Raw genomic sequence first — 20,114 nt, forward strand, 5'->3', positions numbered from 1 at the left:
CGTCGTCCGGCAGGTGGACTTGAGCCGTGGACGCTGTACCAAAATACTAATACAATATCATAATAATTACGGTACGTCGGTACAGCCGTCGTTTTTTAACTGTGCATAATATTACGACTGCGCTCGCCGTATAATAATGACGAAATTATAATATTTTTTTTCTCCACCCGGACGGAGGAACGCCAACGGACCAACCCTTTTTCTCACAGCGGGCAATCCCTTTTCTTGTTCCATTTTTTTCCTGGCCGCCTTCGGATCGACTGCGTTGGCTTTTTGTCAAACTGGCAGAAGTATCGTTTCGAAAATACGTTAGATCGGATCGACCACGTTAATAATATTATTTCAATACTATATAGTACGGCGTGCTCAGAAATGCAAATAGCCAGCTCGTCGCGGCGAGTGTCATTTTCTCCGCCACACAGACTATGGACTATAAACTCTATAAATTATAGTTATATTATTTTTCGGTACCGACCGAGTTATTACGCGACTAATCACGTCATTAATTGTTGCAATGATATATTGACTACGTGCTAGTGATGAGTGGGTGGGGGTTACAGAAATATATTAAGAATCAGGCTGATGGTTTTTGTAAAATCGCGTTGTAGTTGACAGTGTAGCTGTTGTGCAATAATATTCTCTTTGCTACCCATAGTGGCTAGTTATACAACAAACAGTTGTATATTATTATTGTTATCTCTTTGCTAATAACATGTATATTTTATGAAAACATCCTGTAACAGCAATACTTTCAATGTTTTTCCTATTGTATGCGCCAACGAGCAATTATTGACACATTCGATGTTTCATGCGTATGTCGTACCGGTATATTATAAAATAGATTGAAAAATAAATTAATGTCCATCACAATTATGTCATACGAAGTGAACACGATAAAGGTCACATATTTAAAGCATATGCAATTTCAAAATATGTATAATTTATCGAACGTGTGCCCTGTCCCGCCGTCGTTTCGCGAATGAACATGTCGACTTTTACAGCCGAATAAGTCCGAGACACGTCGCATTGAGACGAGTACAAAATTTATTATTGTTAAATTTGTGATATTATAAGCTTATGTAGGATAATATATTAATATATATATATAACACAGTTACATATTTACATTAAATTTATTAAAAGTAACCGTTCTGCCGTATAGTTTATGTAGTGTAACTCGTCATACAGTTAGTCACTATTTATGTATGTGTTAAATTTGATTTCAATGATAAATTAATGCATACTAAAAACAGTCTATCCGCCTATATTTAGTAATTTTAGTGATATAGGTACGGTAAGTTAAATAAATACATTTTTGACGAAAATATTGCATCCGAAAATTGTATTGTGGTGTGTTGGTATAGAATATAAAAATATACGTTAAAAGTTTCAAATTTCTATACGAATAATATTTTTGTGTACAACAAAATAACTAAAATAATTTATTCTTCGTTTAAATATCTATTTCAAAACCAAATGTCTTAGCAAAAAAGTTATATTATATTCCTATTTTTAGATTTTTTATTTCAGTATCAGAAACCTTGTGATACATTTTAACTACGAACAACGTGACTTGATTTTGACGAGATTTGTCAACATTTAAATTTTAATTGTTCACAAAAAAAAAATCATGCCTACCTATTGTATCTTTAATATTTTTAATTGCTATAATAACAATTAATGAGGAACTTTATTTTAAATTTTCATATTTTTAACTGTTCCATTTGGTGTGCCTGCCTATGTATCTACGGTTAATGGTTATTACTTATTTGTTTTAGAGTTCTCCAAAAATTCAAAATCAATTTAGTGTAAACTGGGTTTGCGTAAACATTATTGTTATTTCTTAATTTTTTTTGTTTTTCCTGATTGTTTTGAAAAATACTTGCTAGGAATTTTCAATTTTGATCTTTGAATATGTCCCTACTAGATCCGGTATCCTATTTATAAACCACTGTCAAAGTACTAGCATTGTTTTGACGTTCTTATTGGTTTTATTGTGTATTATATACCTACGTCCTACTTGTATGTTTATTGTTTAGTAAGAATATTAAATATTTACTTTTTGTTTCAAAGAATGCTCTTATATAATAAAAAAAATAGTAACAAATTGGACACGGGAGTATTTTAGAAATGTATTTCTTTATAGTAAATAAAAAAACTTCGGGAAATTCGGCGAGAGACCTATATTGAACTACTGCCGGAGCGTAACTTTCAGATTTATTTTATAACCATGCCACTATTCTCTAAACCTTTATACGATTCTGAGCTAAATAGGATTACTTTTTAGAAATGTCGTAAATAGACAAATTTTTGTTTTTAAGAATAACTAAAAATATGCAAGGTATTGTTTTGTTAGCAAGTTTGAACTACAGTGAATTTTTTTTTTACAATATTATGTTTAGTGAGAATTGGTGTTATACATTTTATAATAATAAAATTGGCTACCACTGAGTCTCAACTAGTCAAAATACCCCTGTATCTTACTCTCTTAACTCATTATTTTTTGTTAAAAGTTCAAACCATATTTTTTAAATAGACAGTGTGAATTTGTAATGGTAATGTTTTTTCGAATAACTGTTCCAAGTTAGATGCGTTTCGAATCAACAGATGGCGTTACACGAACATCATAATAATAAAGTAACACATATTATTGCCGAATACAACTACATATAACTCAATAACTGTAAATACTTGTTTAATGTTTTGATTAACATTTGTTTATCTTAACAATATTTCAGTTGTTTACAAACAATAGCTTTTACTTATTAGTTATTGCCATCATAAATTATTAAATCACTGGGTAAAATTAAATTTTAAGTTGTTCTCGAGTTGGTGTTAATTATTTTTGAATATTTATAAATGATTATAATTCACACGTTATGTTTTTAAATTTTCCGTATTTTTAAATTTTTCCATTTAATTTTTTTTTGGTTTTATTGATTTGAAAACTGTATTTGTTTAGTATTCATACTGATATAGACCTACCTATCTAATACAATTTATTAATTCAAATCAATTTTTTACCTAATATATCCAATGTTATACTATTCTAAATTAGAACAAAAAGTTGTATTTTCTTATAAAATTAAAAATGATAGGATTTAAATTTTTTATCGAATAAAATTAATAACGAAATGGGTAACTAATAAAATACGTTTAAAAAAAAAATTCAATTTGTACGGATCATTTGTTGTTATGATTATCTTAGTTTACTTTAGTTTTATTGATGGGTATTTAAATAATGTCATATAATTCGTGTTTGTCTTTAAAATCAGAATATTTTTATCGAACTTTTTGAAACGTGCTTGGCAATATTTTATGTGAAATATATTTCAAGGTTATATAATTTTTTCCCTAGAAGAAAATGTAAAAATAGTGGTACAAATGTATTGTGTGGTTATTTTGTATTCATTAGTAATAATTAATAAATAATAATAATTTTACACTCATAAACGGCTACTGCGTAGAAATTTAAACATTGAATTAGCTATTAGGTATGTATTATATAAATATTTTTCAATTTCGTATATACTTTACATAATATACAAACATAATAAAGAAAACGATACGTGTGTGCATTTTGTACCGTTAATTTGGGCGAAAATTCAGCGTACCTACACAATACAGAATGTGCAGTTTCTGTGGCGACACGGTTGCAACAAAAATAAGCTGGTGTTTTGGCATGCCTAACTGGGGCAGGCTTCCAAAATTTTTCTGCTAAACCTCTCCTACTGTTTTCTCCCGCTATTTATTTATATTGTTACATTTATTGTGTTATTCGAAATATAAAATTAGAAGGGAAAATTTAATACAATTCAACATTCATCCCCGTTCATCCCCATACAATTAGTCTAATGTAATTTGTTTCGTTGTTAAACCAAATATTTTATTTTCATTCTATATATTAAAAAATATTAATATTATATATATGTTTCATTATATTTACATTTTAGATACAGCGATAAATGTATTGATTTTCCAATGTGTATTTTTTCTGATATCACCTTTCGGAGTAGAAGAAATCTTCAATTTCAATATCTATTCTATTATAGTATAAAAATGAATCCAGATATGTGGGGGGGGGGTTAAAAGTCTTAATAAGTGGGAAAAAATGTAATTTTTACGTAAAACCTTTTTTGACCGATTTTGTTATTATTTCAATTCCAAAATGAACATACCACATTTTGATATAATTTTTGTATAAGCATTTTCTGCACTATTTGATATAATTATCAAAATATTTTAACCTTTTTTTGAGCAACATATACATTTGAAATTTCAATTTTTTTTTCTATAAATGTTGATAATAAACTTTATGCTTTTATGGTGATTCCTCGTAAGCTGTTAATACTGGAGTTTAAAAAAAAAAACTTGTACGTAAATCCTCCGAAATTGTTTTTATGTAATTTATCTAAGTTAGAATTTTATTTTGTAATTAAAATTCGTACATTTTTTAATACTTATAGGTATATAAGGATTGACAATGTATAATACAAGGTTCATCATAATTTTTTTTAAATGAGATTAAAAAAAAAAGTTTCTCGAAAAGACACCTATATTTTTTGAGTGATTGAGTTTCAAATTTTGAGGATATTGGATACTCATTTCCATTGTCATAATCCGCTATTTTTGATATTTTGTTTTTTTTTTTTTGTAATTAAAAAAGTATTGATCGTAGAAACTTGAACCATTCCACTGTTAGTTAAATTATAATTTTCTTTGGGTACTCAATGACACACTAAAAATATTTAGACTAATAAATTCTAATAGACATTTGTAAATTTAAAATTTATAGTTTCGGGCAAAAAGCTTAAAATTGTATCCAAGATCCTTATAGCAATTTAAGGCATTTGTCTAACGTTTTATCTACCATAATTCTAGTGATTTAAATTCTACAGGATACAACTCACAATTTAAAAAAAATTTTAGATGCAACTTAAGCCGGGGGGTCCGGGCTTAGTTGCGCCTATTATAATAAAATAATAATGAATCATGAATTTATATTTAAAAAAAAACTAAATAGGTAGGTACATTGGAATCATGTCCCATACATGAGTAAATACCTATTATAATGCTACAAATTACAATACAATTGTTTCATAAGCATGTATAACTCAGTTTCTAACTGAGCTAATGCAAATTTAACTATAATATTATGTTAAATTATAATCTATATTTTGTACCGACTAATTGATATTTGATTATAATTTATAAGATATAATAGCCGACCCATCACAGCTTCGCCCGTGATTGGTTGTTTATTTTGCTATTTCATAATGATATGTATAATTTTTTATTCAAATTTTATCGTTCAATGTGATCGGCAAGTAAATATAAAAAATGGTTAATGAAAACGTATTGAAATGTTTCTAGTGGTATTAATGATGAATATATTTTTATCAAAAATAGCTGATCCCGTGCACTTCGTTGCCCGCTAAATGTAGGTACCAACTCTATATGACTCAAACTTTGTTCAATTCGTTATTTAATAATCGGTGTATGGTGTTCAAAACTTTCTTAACTTTTCTGTTGCCTAGAATAAAAATTCTGCTTCGCATCAGTATATTATCAGGTAGGCAATCTACCTGCGGTAGATCGCGGACCCCGTGCTGTTTGTACGTAAATGTATGATTTAACTCTTAAGTATCAAAGTTATACGAATTTTGTCGTTCTTACTTAATTCCACCTACGGCGGATCAATATAATCAATTAATACAAAATCCTAACCTAACTTAACCGTACTAAAATCCGATGAATAAAAAGAAACCAAATTTAACACTTTTTAAATTAATCTATCTTCTTCCCAGAGGTCTAATCTACACACAAACATTCATTTATATAAATACCTATATACATATTGACGAAAAATAATAATACAAATCAACAAATATGCCCGATTAACCCTTTCTGGACGATAACTTAACCAATAGCAACCAATGTTTATTTTTTTTCTGGTCAGATGGCGCCACTGTTGTATTTTTGACATCCCTATTTCCTACTTTTCTGGTGGATTTTCCTTAAATGTTCTTTCATAAAAACCTTGTCCTGACAATTACGAACACAACAAAAAAAGAATCAGCCAAATCAGTTCAGTAGTTTCGGAGTTTATCACGAACAAAAAAAACCGACTTCAATTTATATAGTAGTATAGATATAGATTACCACTTGCTAGTTGCCTTGAAGAACAAAATGCAAAATACGAAATAGTGCTTATGCAGTTATACCTACTAGTAAACACGTAATGTTTAGGAAATATGGGGCCAAGTCCTCCCCACCGTTTATTCGTTTGTTTATATATATTTGAATGAGTTACGAGTTTATGACATTTAACTATGAACCATGTGTAGGTGGGTGACATTAGTGCATGTATTCACTATTTGATGTGTAGTAATTATAAATTTAAAAATAAATGTTGTACTTATAGCAGTATGAGCTGTAGTTATCAGATAATATTTAATTCAAATCTTACATCTTATTATTATTGTATTTATTAATATACAATTAATGTTTATTATAGGCTATAGCCATAGCCCATAACTAATAACTTCAATACGTAATAAGTTTGTTTATTTTACAATGACTTATATTAATTATCTCGTTAATTATAATATTGTTTAGAGATTACTTTGAATTAGCTATAGAATTTTTTCAATACATTTCTTTGCAGTTTACTTGTTACTTACATCGCACATAGACTGATAAACACTTTAATATTATAAAATGTTTAAATACATAAATATTTTCGTGTTTATATTTAAATGGTCTAACACGTTATAGATTTGTATGATAATAATTTTTATAAGTACGTATATTGTATATAAAAAAACCTTTTATTCGTGACGTCTAGCTGTATGTCCCATCTTTTGTCAATAAATTGTTAATTACAAATATTAAACGATATTAGATTCTGAGCGGAGCGAGAAAGCTAGTGGTTTTACAATGGTATTTTTTTTTATATATAGATCCTGTATACAAAATTTCTACCAGAAAGAGTGCTTCGATTTCAACATATATAGTACCTTCTCTTTTAGCAAATTAGATCAAGATGGTACTTTAGAGAGGTCATTTTTCGATTTTCTCAATAGTTATTTAATGCCACAGGAAAAACTATCGACAAATTACGAAAACCGGCTAAAAATGGGATTTAAATTTCGCTTTGTCTATCGCCAGAGCAACGAATAAAAAATAATAATAATATTATAATATTAATTCAACTAACAGGCTATAATAATTAATGATAACAATATAAAAAATCCAGACTGATACACTGTCTCCGCTCAGAATCGTTTTTCTTATACAATGATATTATATCATTGAATTCAAGTTTAATACAATCCATTATACATTGACCCACTCTTAACCTACTGTACAGCAAAGCGACATCCACTTACCTGCTTTTTTTCATATCATTAGGTAAACATTTTAATAAATGTATTATTTAATTAATATTTTTACCATATTTCATTATTGTCTCTAATGTGTTTAAAAAATGAATGTATCGTCACTACTAATTTATTTCGGCAGTTAGTATTTAGAAGTGTTTTTAATGTATGTTGCTTGGAATCGCGGACTTCCCCCCTCCCACCCCCTGATTGTTTTTGGTGTAGTAGGACATTTTCACCCCGATATATTTTTGATGTGGACATTCCCCCCCCCCATTTTTTAAAAAAGTTTACTATTAAATAATATTATATTATTATAAAGCTAATATGACATTTTTGTTTTTGCTTATTGTCTAATATTTTCATAATTATAATAAATTATAGATGTATATTTTTGATCAACTTCACTACTTTAACCAAATTCACAAGCAATTATGAAATTGTTAAATATCCAAACTGTACAGTTTAAAAAAAATAAATAAATATGAATTTAGGCTAAAAAAATATGTGTTTAAAAATAACAAAAGAATCAGAAATCAAATGTTTTTTTACAAAATGTATAATTTTTAGCCATTTTTATTTATTTTTAATTATATTTTATTTTATACTTCATTTATTTTTTATTTTTTTTTGTTTCAAGTAGTTCAGTTGATCAAACGTATACATTTATAATCTATTTAAAAAAATTATAAAAAAATAATTTCATATTAAAAACCTAATAAATAATATAATATTATTAAATTCAATATTATTAGTCAATAGAATATATAAACTTTAAAAACAATGGTAGGGGACATGTCCACTTACCGTTGCTTGGGCATATTTTCGATTAGAATACAGTAAACTTAAATTTATTGATTTCGATTCGGTGAATAAGCGTAATATAAGTTATAATTATTTTAAATATTATCCTTTATCAATTTTGAAAGAATGTGTTTTGTTATTTACCTATATCTTATGATTGATAATTAATAATTATATTTTCGTGATATTTATATATTTCATTTTAGACATGTAATAATTACGTATTTACGTATAGAAACATGGAAATTAGTATGCTCTAATATAGATGGTTTACCTGTTAAAAATGTATTTTCTTTAATCTATTATTTAAATATTGTGCAAAATTGTCTTGCAACGATTGTCGAATTTTTCGTTTATTGTATTATAATGTGAGGTGCATTGTACTTAGTATCATAATATGATGAAGGTATAGTGTATACCATAAACGGCGGTATACTTAATATACTGATATATAGTGATACTTGGCAGTTATCAATTATCATTATGAACTGGAAAAATTCAATAATAATTTTTATAAAATATTACATTAGGTTGTGTTATAGAGAATATAATTTATTTTAAATATGAAGGATAATTTACTAACCTATCTGTTTGTAAACTAAGATATTTATTTCATTATAAAATCAGTTGTACAAAAGAAAAAATGTAATTTGATCGTGTTCTTTAGTATCGACACTATTAATATTTCTAACATAGTACGATTGATTGTATTTTGAGAATACTTTATCCATATTGCCATATTGCCATATTGATTATATTATAATATTAGACATTATTATTTGGAGTATTTACAAAATACTACGATAAAACCTCGGATAAAACATATTTAAAATACGATATTAATATCTATGTTTCCCATCCCAACATGACACATATACGACATGCTATAACTTTACTAGGCAAAATCCAAGGGTCCCCCTCACTTTCTAAAAAAAAAGAATATAAGTCATATTTTTAACGTAAAAAATTATACCTGTCACGAGTGTAGAATATTATAAAAAATGTTGGACCCCCCGAAATTAGTTTTTAAAAAAACAGCTTTTTACCTACATTTTTTGCAAAGAAAATATTAATTGAACACGTGTAGTTTTGTTGTCTATGACAAGCTCCATATAACAATTTCTCATCATCTCATAAATTATATATTGACAACGCTCTGTTGAAAATTCAAGACCATATATTAAAGACATAAATGCACCGAGTAATACATTTTTTATCGTTTGTATTTTTGATATAGTTTTTAAAACATATTTTGTTAAATACTTACTTGATAACTTTAAACTGTTTTCAGAAAATTAAAAAAAAGACCAACTAATTACAACCTAACAAATATTTCATTTTCGAAACAAATATAAGATTTAGATAAAATTATATAAATAATATTAAAATTAAAAAATAATTTTTAAATATTATATTATATTAGGGACCTACTTAATAGGATGTCAGTGCACTATTTGTTTTCTCTCTCTGGCCCACGCGCAACATAGACAAAACGCATTTAAGCAGAATCATTTTTTCTATGTTTTTAAGTAATCTTAGAGTAAAATCACCCATTACAAAAAAGATAGAAAATAATAATTTTGAAAGAATGACATATCGATTTCCTATTGTTATTTGACTTTGTATTCGACTTTCAAAATAAACAAAAACTGTTGTAAATTTAAATTATGTTTAAATTGTTTTGAAACAATATTTAGACAAATCGATATGTCATTCCTTCAAAAATATTATTCTCTATCTTTTTTGTAATGGGTGATTTTACTCTAAGATTACTTAAAAACAGAAAAAACGATTCTGCGCAAATGCGTTTTGACTTTGTTGCGCATGGGTCAGTGAGAGAAAACAAATAGTGCACTGACATCCTCTTATTAAATTTTCTGCTAATATTTTGTTTTTGTAATGTATATGTAAGTATAATATTTATTAGGTTAGAAATACAAATTGTTTATATTAAGAGGATATGATACCCGCATGTGTTACGTGTATATTTTTATTTGTCTTATTATACCGGCTCTAAAGTATTTGAAATTTCGAAAATATACATTAGCTTGTTTACAATTTACAAATAAAACTGTCGTGAATTATTAATTTCACCGGCCTTTATTGATTGTAATTGGAAAATAGGAGTAATATAAAAAAATATTAATTCTGTCAAAATAATGATATAGATATAACATAATATTATTTTGTTCTATACTACTATGATAGAACAACATTATGTATACGTTTTATGTTTAGCATACTCTTGCTTTAAAAAAAAAGATTAACGGACCAACAAAGTTACAAATAATGCATAGGTACTAGGTAGGCAAATAATATTAAATATAATATTATTATACGATAATATATTTAATATAATTATATATTGCACTTTCTTGTAGAGGTATATTTTATATACTCATATAATAACATTATATAATTTATACAATTTTGTAGTGTGTGTATACGTGACGGATTTTTCATCTCCGGACGGTGCTCATAGGTATTCTCTTGCCACTTCACTCCCACCCTCGTACGCGATGCCCAATCGCCATCCGCGAACCGTAGTCGGGTTCACGCATTTCGGTCGAACTGTATTGGACGTCACGGACGTGTGTCGTGTACCTACATATTATGTATAATGTTAAAATACATATTGTATGGTTGTACGATGGCAAAAAAGTGTTGGGAGTGTAATAATATTTTTTACGGTGGGTTATAATAACAGCATGCACGTCTACGCGTGCGTACCTAGGGCCTACCTATATTCGCTGTAGTACTATAACAACGCATTTAATGTTGTACGCACACAGCACACAAAATATTTATATTAACGATATTGATTATAGATTTTGTCGTCAATTGCACTTTTGACGCGATAAGCTGATAATATTTTTATATTATATTGTGTAAATTAAAAAATGCGTCTTGTTCACGGCCGATTATAATAATATATTATTTTAATAGGTCTGTAGTATTACATATTAAAATACATGGGGTGGGTGGGGATATATTTGAACGTCACAGTGCTTGATTTTTTTTTAAATTTTAATGCGTAGGTACCCCTTCTAATTTTTTTCAATATTCAAGTGCTGGAACGAAAAATAAGAAAATAATATTATACCCGCCCAGCCACAAGTGAGACTTGCAAATACATTTATTATTATTTATTGTAATATACCTATTTACGTGTTATTATATTATTATACCGGTGTGGCGTGTGCTATCACGAAACCGGCGCGGCGGCCGAACACGCTTTTCGTCGGTGGGCGGCGCGTGGTGGTAGGAGATGCGGCCGGGTGTGACGTCACTGTTGACGTTCTTAGCTTTACTCGCCGCCACGCGATTCTCCCAAAACTGCTTTCGGTTTCCAATGCCTCTCGCGCAGTGCCATTGCCGAGCTCAGACAAGTCGACTCCTCCGGTATACATACTCGCGCAATATTATCATCCCGATGTTTTGCAGACCATGGTGTACCGCTTGTTACGATTTATTCTGTTCTTCGGCGACCTAAAGCATCGCGGACCGTGGAAACAATAACACGTCTGTTGTTTTTAAATCGTTTTCGTTGTTGTTGTTATTGTTGTTATGGGAGTTTTGATTTTAAACGTGGACACTTGGGTGGCGCCACCGAAAAAAAAATGGATTAGACATTATCTCCTGGGTATACGTCATAATATTCGCCTTATCACATCCTTTTATTATTGTTGTTATTGTTTTTATAATAGTTATTAATCTTTTTACAGTCGGTATTTATTACGTGTTTGTTTTGCTTTCAGAAGAGCCGTTGTTGAGTAACAAGGATGCTGGTTACCATCCTACTTCGGTAACATTGCCCAGTTCCGATCTACCGGCGTCGTTGAACCACATCGAACCGCCGTCCACGCCACCGAGACAACAGCAACTGCTACAGCTACACCAGCAAGTCACCCCCGTCGCACTACAGCAGCAACACACACAACAGCTACACCAGCCACAGCAACAACTACAACAACCACCACAACAACAACTGCAACTACAACTACATCAGCCGCTACAGCAACACCAAGCCGTATATAAGCCCACTGTTGCCGCCTGTACAGCCGTTGTAACCGTTAACAACAACAACAACAACAACAACACCACCACCACTGTCGCCCTAGTCAACAGCCACGACGATAATGTCGCCGCACTGTCTTTGGCGCAGGAACTCAAAAGACGCACAGGGTAAGTGTTTCGTTATAATTATATTGTTGATTCTATAGTCTATACTGTTCCTAACGCATTTCCCAAAATGTAATTAACAGTATAATAATGTACCTATAGATGTTTCCACGAAGTCCACGATGCATATAACAACGCGGGGTGTATAATAATATATATTATAATTGTTGCGTTTTCCAATTATATATAATATATATTTTATCGACTATTCACGTTTATTCTTTGTCCCCATATAATATTATTGGAGTAGTCAATAATCAATATCCTATCCTCGACGAGGCTTTATTTAGTAGGTTTGGGCCTAGGGGTCGTTGTTGGCGTTAAAATTACATTTTTATATTTTTTACTTATACACAACAAAACATTGTCTTCTCCCTTTAAGAACTTGGTAAATTTACTCATCAAAATCGATTCGTCGAAAAATATTGAACACCCAAGCTCCTCTCAGTAACTACGTTTTAAGGCACCAATGCCTGATAAATTGTCATTGAAAATGTTCAACTATTTTAAAAGTATATCCCGAATACCGGAAATAAAACTAAACCAAAAATATCCATCCACTCTATAGTGTTATTGGTATCTTAGGTCCATAGAGGAAGTTCAGTGTACAGTTATTCCCATTAGAGTTTCTATTCAATATTTTGTTTCGTTAGTTCTTTACGTTGTATATTTTGTGTTTAAAAATATAAGTAAAACTTGTCAACTAGTATATAATATAGCAATTAGTTTGTTACTGTTAGGTTAGTTGTTTAGTATCATGATAGGTAATGTTAACATTGTTAACGTGATCAAACGTTTACCTCTGTTATCATTTGTGAATTAAGAACGCTGTTGTACAATAAGGTGTCGTTTTAGATCTGGCACCAGAGAAGTGCACAACAAATTGGAGAAGAACCGTCGTGCACACCTTAAAGAATGTTTCGAGCTGCTCAAGAAACAAGTACCCGCGTCTCAAGACGAGAAAAAGACTTCGAACCTGAGTATACTCAGGAGCGCAATCCGGTATATTCAGGTAAGCCCATCGACTCACTATATAATATTATATCTAACAAATTACTATTATCTAAGTTTTCAGAATTGTGATGAGTTTTGTAATACCTATATTATTATTACTATATTTTTTTCACACATCCATTAATCGGTTGTACTTGTTTATCATAGATATATATTAATATAATATATATATGGCTTATAATATACGCGCACGCTTCCTCCGCACTATTGACATACATTTAATTGTTTGTACGTTCATAGGAGGTCGTCATATATTTTCCAAGTAAGCAGCCGCCGACAACGGCCTCGTATGTTTTTTTTCAGATAGGACCACCAATAATAATAATAATAATAATAATGTAAACGTTACTACTTATTTTTGTGCAAAACGTGTAAGTACTGACAACCTCGTTGGGAAGTATAAAACTTTGATCTGACATCGCATCATTCGACGTATCTTTATCTAATGGTATTGTCGCTGCAGCAGTGCAGAAAAGGACATTTTATCTCGACTGGCACCTCTACTTTAAAACGACCGTGTAATGTACGCACTTAGCGCTGTTCCAACGATATTAACAAACTCTTGTTCGCGTTTTTAGTTGCAGATTCACTGTACACCGGAGAGGAGGGGAGGTGGGTTATCTTCGGGTTTTTTTTTTGGGTAAAAGTACAACAATATAATACACAATAGGTTGACACCTCGCTACGATTGAGGTATCCTACCTTACTCCGAGTCTCGCCCTTGAATGGTGCCGCCGCCGTCTAAATATAATAATATGTTGCTTGGAATACTATGTGTATACATCTAGTATATACGCGTACTCCAAACAACATTATATAAGCGCGCTTAACATCACGCGTGAGGTCAACTTCTCCGAAAAATCTGTTTTACGCGCACTCAATGTCGCGTTTATATTGTAACGAATTTAAGTTATCCTCTCTCTTTTTTTGGCAGTAGGTATAGGTACTTTGATTGTTTTTAAATTATAAATCGTAAAATATTTTGTCTGAAACAAACGAGGAGCTTTTGCGACGGTTTTATAATAATTATAGTGGTATAAACAAACACAGCGGAGTCGATTTACTAATCAGTTAGGTATATTTTGTATGATTTAAATTTATTTTCCACGAAATCAGTTTGATTGTATTTTTATTCACTGATTCCACAAAGAGTAAATCGATAACTTCACCATAATCTTTGTGATAATGAGATATTATATACGTCAGAATAATAGACTATACCAGGAGTGGGTTTGGAGATTGACGCTCAATATAATATAATAATTAATGCTACGAGCCTATACGATACGTTTATTGTTAATTAATAATTATTATGAATTATGATCATAATAAGGATAATAAAGAAAAACATGCCAATATAAACTGCAACTTGAATAAGTTCCTCGTTTCTGTGATTGGAATGGTGGCCAAACATGATGTCGTGTCTCTGTTTCTTAAAATCTAATCCCAGAGATAAAGCTAATGTCCCATCCATTAATTTCTTTATTATCAGATGGTGGCGTATTTAAAGCCGATAAGTTATAATATGTTTTTATTTATTTAAATTTAACGCCCCAATTATACTAATGAATTATGTACCTAAGTATTTAGTAATTATATACCCCCACTGACTTCTAGTATTAACATATTGTGTTATACTGCTATTCTTTTCATAATATACTATAATCAATGGTAATAGCATTCAATATATTTCAATAATAAAATGGTTTGAAAAAACAAAATTCTAAGTCGACATGCATGCACATTATTTCATTATAATACTTATCGTTGTGGTATGGGTGGAAGGCTTGCCGGTCCGCATGCTGCCGTGAATTGATTTCTACTGTTTATTTATTAGTTTTTTCCACGTGTGTTCTGTAAAGATCGCACGAACCATATGTAATATATAGAGGTACCTACTATTATTGTACATGGGTACAAGCTTTTTTTCCACCACGTCTCCGTCCCGCCCCGAGCTGCGCCCGCGCACTGTCATCCTTACATGGTTCACATGTGCGTAACCATGACCTACAGACGGCGGTGACAGTTTTTATACAACACTCTGTATATTATGCACGTTTGCCACTCTGTACACGTTATGTGAGCGACGCGCTACGATCAGAAATCGTCATAACACGTAGAGAAAATAATACAATTTTTATTTTAAAACCGGCACTTTAAAAAAATAGTAGATGCTCGACGAAAACGGATCGAACATCTACATATTATTACTATGGCTCAATTATACATGTTTACGTGCGTGAGGTATATTCTATGCGAGCGTTTTCTGAATAATAGAATTACATTTTTCAATTTCAGAGTATATTATTCACACTATATATATTATGTTTCAAACGTTTATCGCAAAAACATAATATACTGATATCGAATTTATTGAAATGCATAAATGCTAATCGTATAATACAATTGTGTTTCCAATTGAGCACGCGTCTTTGCTTTTCAAATAACTTTATTGACATTTAAATACAAATTAGAGACAGCAGATTGTTGAACAAAATAATAATAATACAATTAAAGTCATTTAAAAGAAAAACCAGTATAAAAGATCTATACCATCGTTAATACAACGGTACACTTTAAATAATAATATGAGTGATTAACGGTACCTCAATCACATTTTTTTGATATGCCTATATTTTTGTTATTTTATGTAGGTACACACATAATATTTTAAATGTTCATAAAAAAAATGTATTCAAAAAACGGTGAGGAGCTCTTGATAATAATTACCGAACGTTGGCGAATTGCGATGCCAAGCAATTAAGAAAAACAATACATTTCATTTTCTCGGTAGTGAATTTTTTATGACAATTTATTTATCGTAGTATTTTTGTACGTCTTTCGTTCGCACTCTCGTATTATGTATATTATAATATGTAAACGATATCATTTTCTGTAATTTATTATTCATTCATTATTATACAAAATATGTATGCTTTGCTTTACGTTAGTATTTAGTATACCTATACCGTCTATACCTGCACACAAAATATGTTTTCTGTTATAACAACTACTCATATTTTAGAGTGTATACTGTATAGACTTATTATTCTGTCAACACTTTGTAAATGACACTAAATGTAAATCTTCGGTGTACAGAAAGTGTCTTAACAAATATATACGATTTTGATATTTTTGGTATCAGTCGATAATACTGTCAATACTGAAAATAACCCAACTGCAATTTTGAAGTTTTTTTCTAATTGTGTATTATAATATACCTAATGGCTAATCATAATATAATCATTGAATATTTGTGAATTGAGTGGCTTACGTGTTTCTAAAATCTGAGATTATAAATTTAAAAAAAATTTTAATTTTCTTCGTGCAATCTTGAAGTTTTAATTTCTAGGTGCACTAAACAAAAATGTAAATAATATTTCGTCAATTTGTGTATGTTTTAAGGATCTTAGTCGATTATTTAAATTCATGTAATTAACATTTTATATTTTAAAATGATAACTTTTTTTATGAAAAACCATAAAATAATCAAAATTTCTATGAAAAGTGATAGGTTTTGTCAGTAACCATTATTGTTATTATTTCATCGATATAATTTTAGCTGGTCATTAAATCATGAGATCAACAATCGTTTGAGAAGTGTTACATTTCAAAACTCCAACCAAACTTGGCCCGCGTTCGAGGCATGTCCATATTAATTATTACAAAGATAATTAATTTGTTTTGGTTATGCCACTTACCTAATTAGGTGCCACGTGTCGACCGTTAACGTTTAAAATATAACGAGGTTCCTAGAAGAAAATACTACTTGTAACGTTATAGCTCGTTCGTACTTATATTGACGAATAGTTATATTACAAGACAGTATAGGATTTCGTGTCCTACGTGAGTGCGTGCGAATTCTATTATGACCAGCACTGTTCCGCCGCAGTGCGGTGCGGTCTGATGCGGCAAGCTGTTTTGTTTTTCTCGCTGGATTCGCGTAGGCAAGGGCGCCCACAGGGGAGGAGCCGTGCCCCCGATTTTTTTGCCAATGTTTCAGTTTGTATATTATGTATAATATACACCTTGCCCCCACCCCCTGGTGAATATTTCTGCTGGCGCCCCCCTTACACGTAGGACACGTATAACGTTTACTATATTCCGAATTCCCGATTTCACAAATACGTATTAATTGAATACTAATACATTTAATAGTAATATTATATTCTTATATAGGTACGTCTTATTGTAACCGCTATTGTAGTTTTCGGTTGGTAACCTTCGCCTATCGCATGCGTCATTATAATATTATATACATAAACCACCTGTCAATTAGCACGTAGAATCTAGGTTCTAGGTATGTAATAAACTAATAACTAATAGGTACATAATACTATAATAGTTGTAATGATGTGTTTGTTATTGTTTTGATTTATACGTACATACGACGATAATATTGTATAAGCATGTACGGATGAATTAGATCGCAATAGGTACCTAATAGGAGATACAAACAAATTCGCCGTCTCTGTCTTACGCTATACACCTCTACCCATACTATTAATTGACGTTCCGCAATTCCGATACAGTTTTATTTTTGATACTATTGGGTAAACAATAATTATATACCGATTATCAAATAATATTATTCGTGCTCTCTATGATGATATTGTTATGATATTATAATTTTCAAATGAGTATATTTTATAAGTACCTATTTAGAAACAATAATGTAACAATTAAATTTAAAAGATACTTCTAAAAGTAGCATTAAACGGAAGTGCGTATAGGTATTATATTGAAGTATAATATATATTATCAATTTATCATCTTCAAGTTAGAATGTTAGATATTATTATGGGTAAATTTACTCTGATTTGTCGTAAATTTTGCTAGTACATTTATTATACTATAAGATAGACTTCGGAAGCGTGTGTACCTATATAACAAACCGCTCCCGGAGTGAATGGTGGGCAGCTTTTTTCTCGAAATATAGTGTAAAAATTGCAAATATTAATATGCAATATTTTATTCTGAATCATAACCTAACCTAAAAATACAACAATAATCAAACGGGATCGTGTGCCGTTGCTTGTGTTGGCGCAGGTGTTGAGGCGTCGAGAAAGAGAGCTGGAGCACGAGATGGAAAGACTGGCCAGAGAAAAGATTTGGGCTCAACAGAGGCACGCGTCTCTCAAGAAAGAACTAGCCGCCAAATGGGATCACATCGATTTCAGCAAGCTATTGCCGGATTTGCCGCCCGACGTGATTACCAGGAAGGCCACTAGTAAGTGTGCCCCTCCTCCCCCCCCCCCCCCACCACCAACACCTGACCGTCACCACGACGATTGCAGCATCAATGTGTTAGTCAGATAATTTGTCAGTTTTCGCGTTATTATTCCGTCGCTTTTCATTGGTGGTTGATATTATAGTTATTTTGGTATCATTATGTACAGGGCGATTCACTCCAAACATACTCGCCCAGACACCCAATCATCACGACTTTTATTTCTTCAATAATGCAGTTATTCACAATCTGATTTTTGAAATTTTTTAACAATAAAATAAAATATGATAATATGGTCTTTTGTCTTTGAGTATATTTCAAAATACCAATGATCAGAATTTGAATAAACTAATTACTAAAGGAAAAAAATGAGGGTGAGCATTCTTGGTTATTCATCCTCCTGGTATATATTAAAATTATAAGCCGATCAAAAGACTTCCAACCTCTTCTGCGCGTAACCAAACAAACGATATTCAATTTTTGAATGCCTATTATTATTATTATTTCGTAATGCGTTTATTCATTATTATTGACGTCTCGCCGTTATCCCGCAGTAGCCGCCACAAGTATAAACGGAGATTTCGAAACGGAAAGGGACGCTAGCATGGTTACTAGCGACGCGGACGACAGCAAACTCAGTGCTCTGTACAGTAGTACATCATCGCTGTCCAGTTCCTCCCCGCCCACGCTGCCGTTCGTCTCCGACATTATTCCCCATCAGGTGCAGGTCGTCAGCACGTCTCCGATGATGGGGAGTACAATTCACATAGTTCCTCAGACCAGAAACTCGTCCTCGTTACCACCGAACGCTTTGCAACAGCAAACCCTCACGTTTGTCCATCACAAAGATGCTCTCAGTAAGTACCACGTATATTATGTTATTTTATTTTTATATTTTTTTATTATTATACCCACCTGCTTAGACGTACTGTTTTCTGTTTTGTGATTACATATTGTAGAATTCAATTAAAATATTAGAAAAACAACCGCTTTGGCAATTAATTTAGTTCAGACTTCTGAACAGACAACTCCGAGTGATAGGTAATAGGTACTTGGTCTACAGAATATAATTAGCTATATAAGTATCGCATATATTAGTATTTTCTTAAGTTTTTTTTAATTGATTTTTTTCCTAGAGTTGTACAGCTATAACCTTTTTTTCCTATAATCCAGATTTAGTAACCCAATCTAACTCCACACCCACGACCCACCACCCTGTGTTTGGGTGAAATTACAGTGGCGTATACATCACGTTTGATTGAGGAGAAGGGAGAACAGATCTTTGAAAAAATCAAATCTATTAAGTAATACTAAAGTATTACCCTAAAGTATTACCTATAAACTATGTAGGTACGAAAAATATTTGTTAGATAGGTTAGGTTTATACTGTCAAAAAAAAAAACAAAAACCCTTTGGGGGTTCAGACCATCACATCTCTTCTTATAAAAGGGTGAGCAGTGAGCTCATGTAAATGAATTATAGCACTCCCGAGATTAACTATA

The 20,114-nt window shown here is 30.9% G+C and overlaps 1 protein-coding gene across 4 annotated transcripts in view; it reads left to right on the top strand.

Moving 5' to 3' along the window:
- The window catches only part of LOC132942277 (max-binding protein MNT-like), a 28,855-nt gene that overhangs the window by 6,977 nt on the left and 1,764 nt on the right, over nt 1-20,114 (top strand). The window contains exons 1-5 of one of the 4 annotated variants that reach the window (XM_061010550.1): nt 11,580-11,829; nt 11,945-12,371; nt 13,224-13,380; nt 18,432-18,612; nt 19,167-19,469. In XM_061010550.1, the coding sequence (XP_060866533.1) occupies nt 11,754-11,829; nt 11,945-12,371; nt 13,224-13,380; nt 18,432-18,612; nt 19,167-19,469 (1,144 nt within the window). In that variant the 5' untranslated portion in view covers nt 11,580-11,753. Of the gene's footprint in view, nt 1-11,579; nt 11,830-11,944; nt 12,372-13,223; nt 13,381-18,431; nt 18,613-19,166; nt 19,470-20,114 lie in introns of those variants that run through there. The other 3 variants (XM_061010551.1, XM_061010549.1, XM_061010548.1) reach the window with 3 other exon arrangements.

This window comes from Metopolophium dirhodum, chromosome 4 (genome assembly GCF_019925205.1).
Source record: "Metopolophium dirhodum isolate CAU chromosome 4, ASM1992520v1, whole genome shotgun sequence".
Lineage (NCBI taxonomy): Eukaryota > Metazoa > Arthropoda > Insecta > Hemiptera > Aphididae > Metopolophium > Metopolophium dirhodum.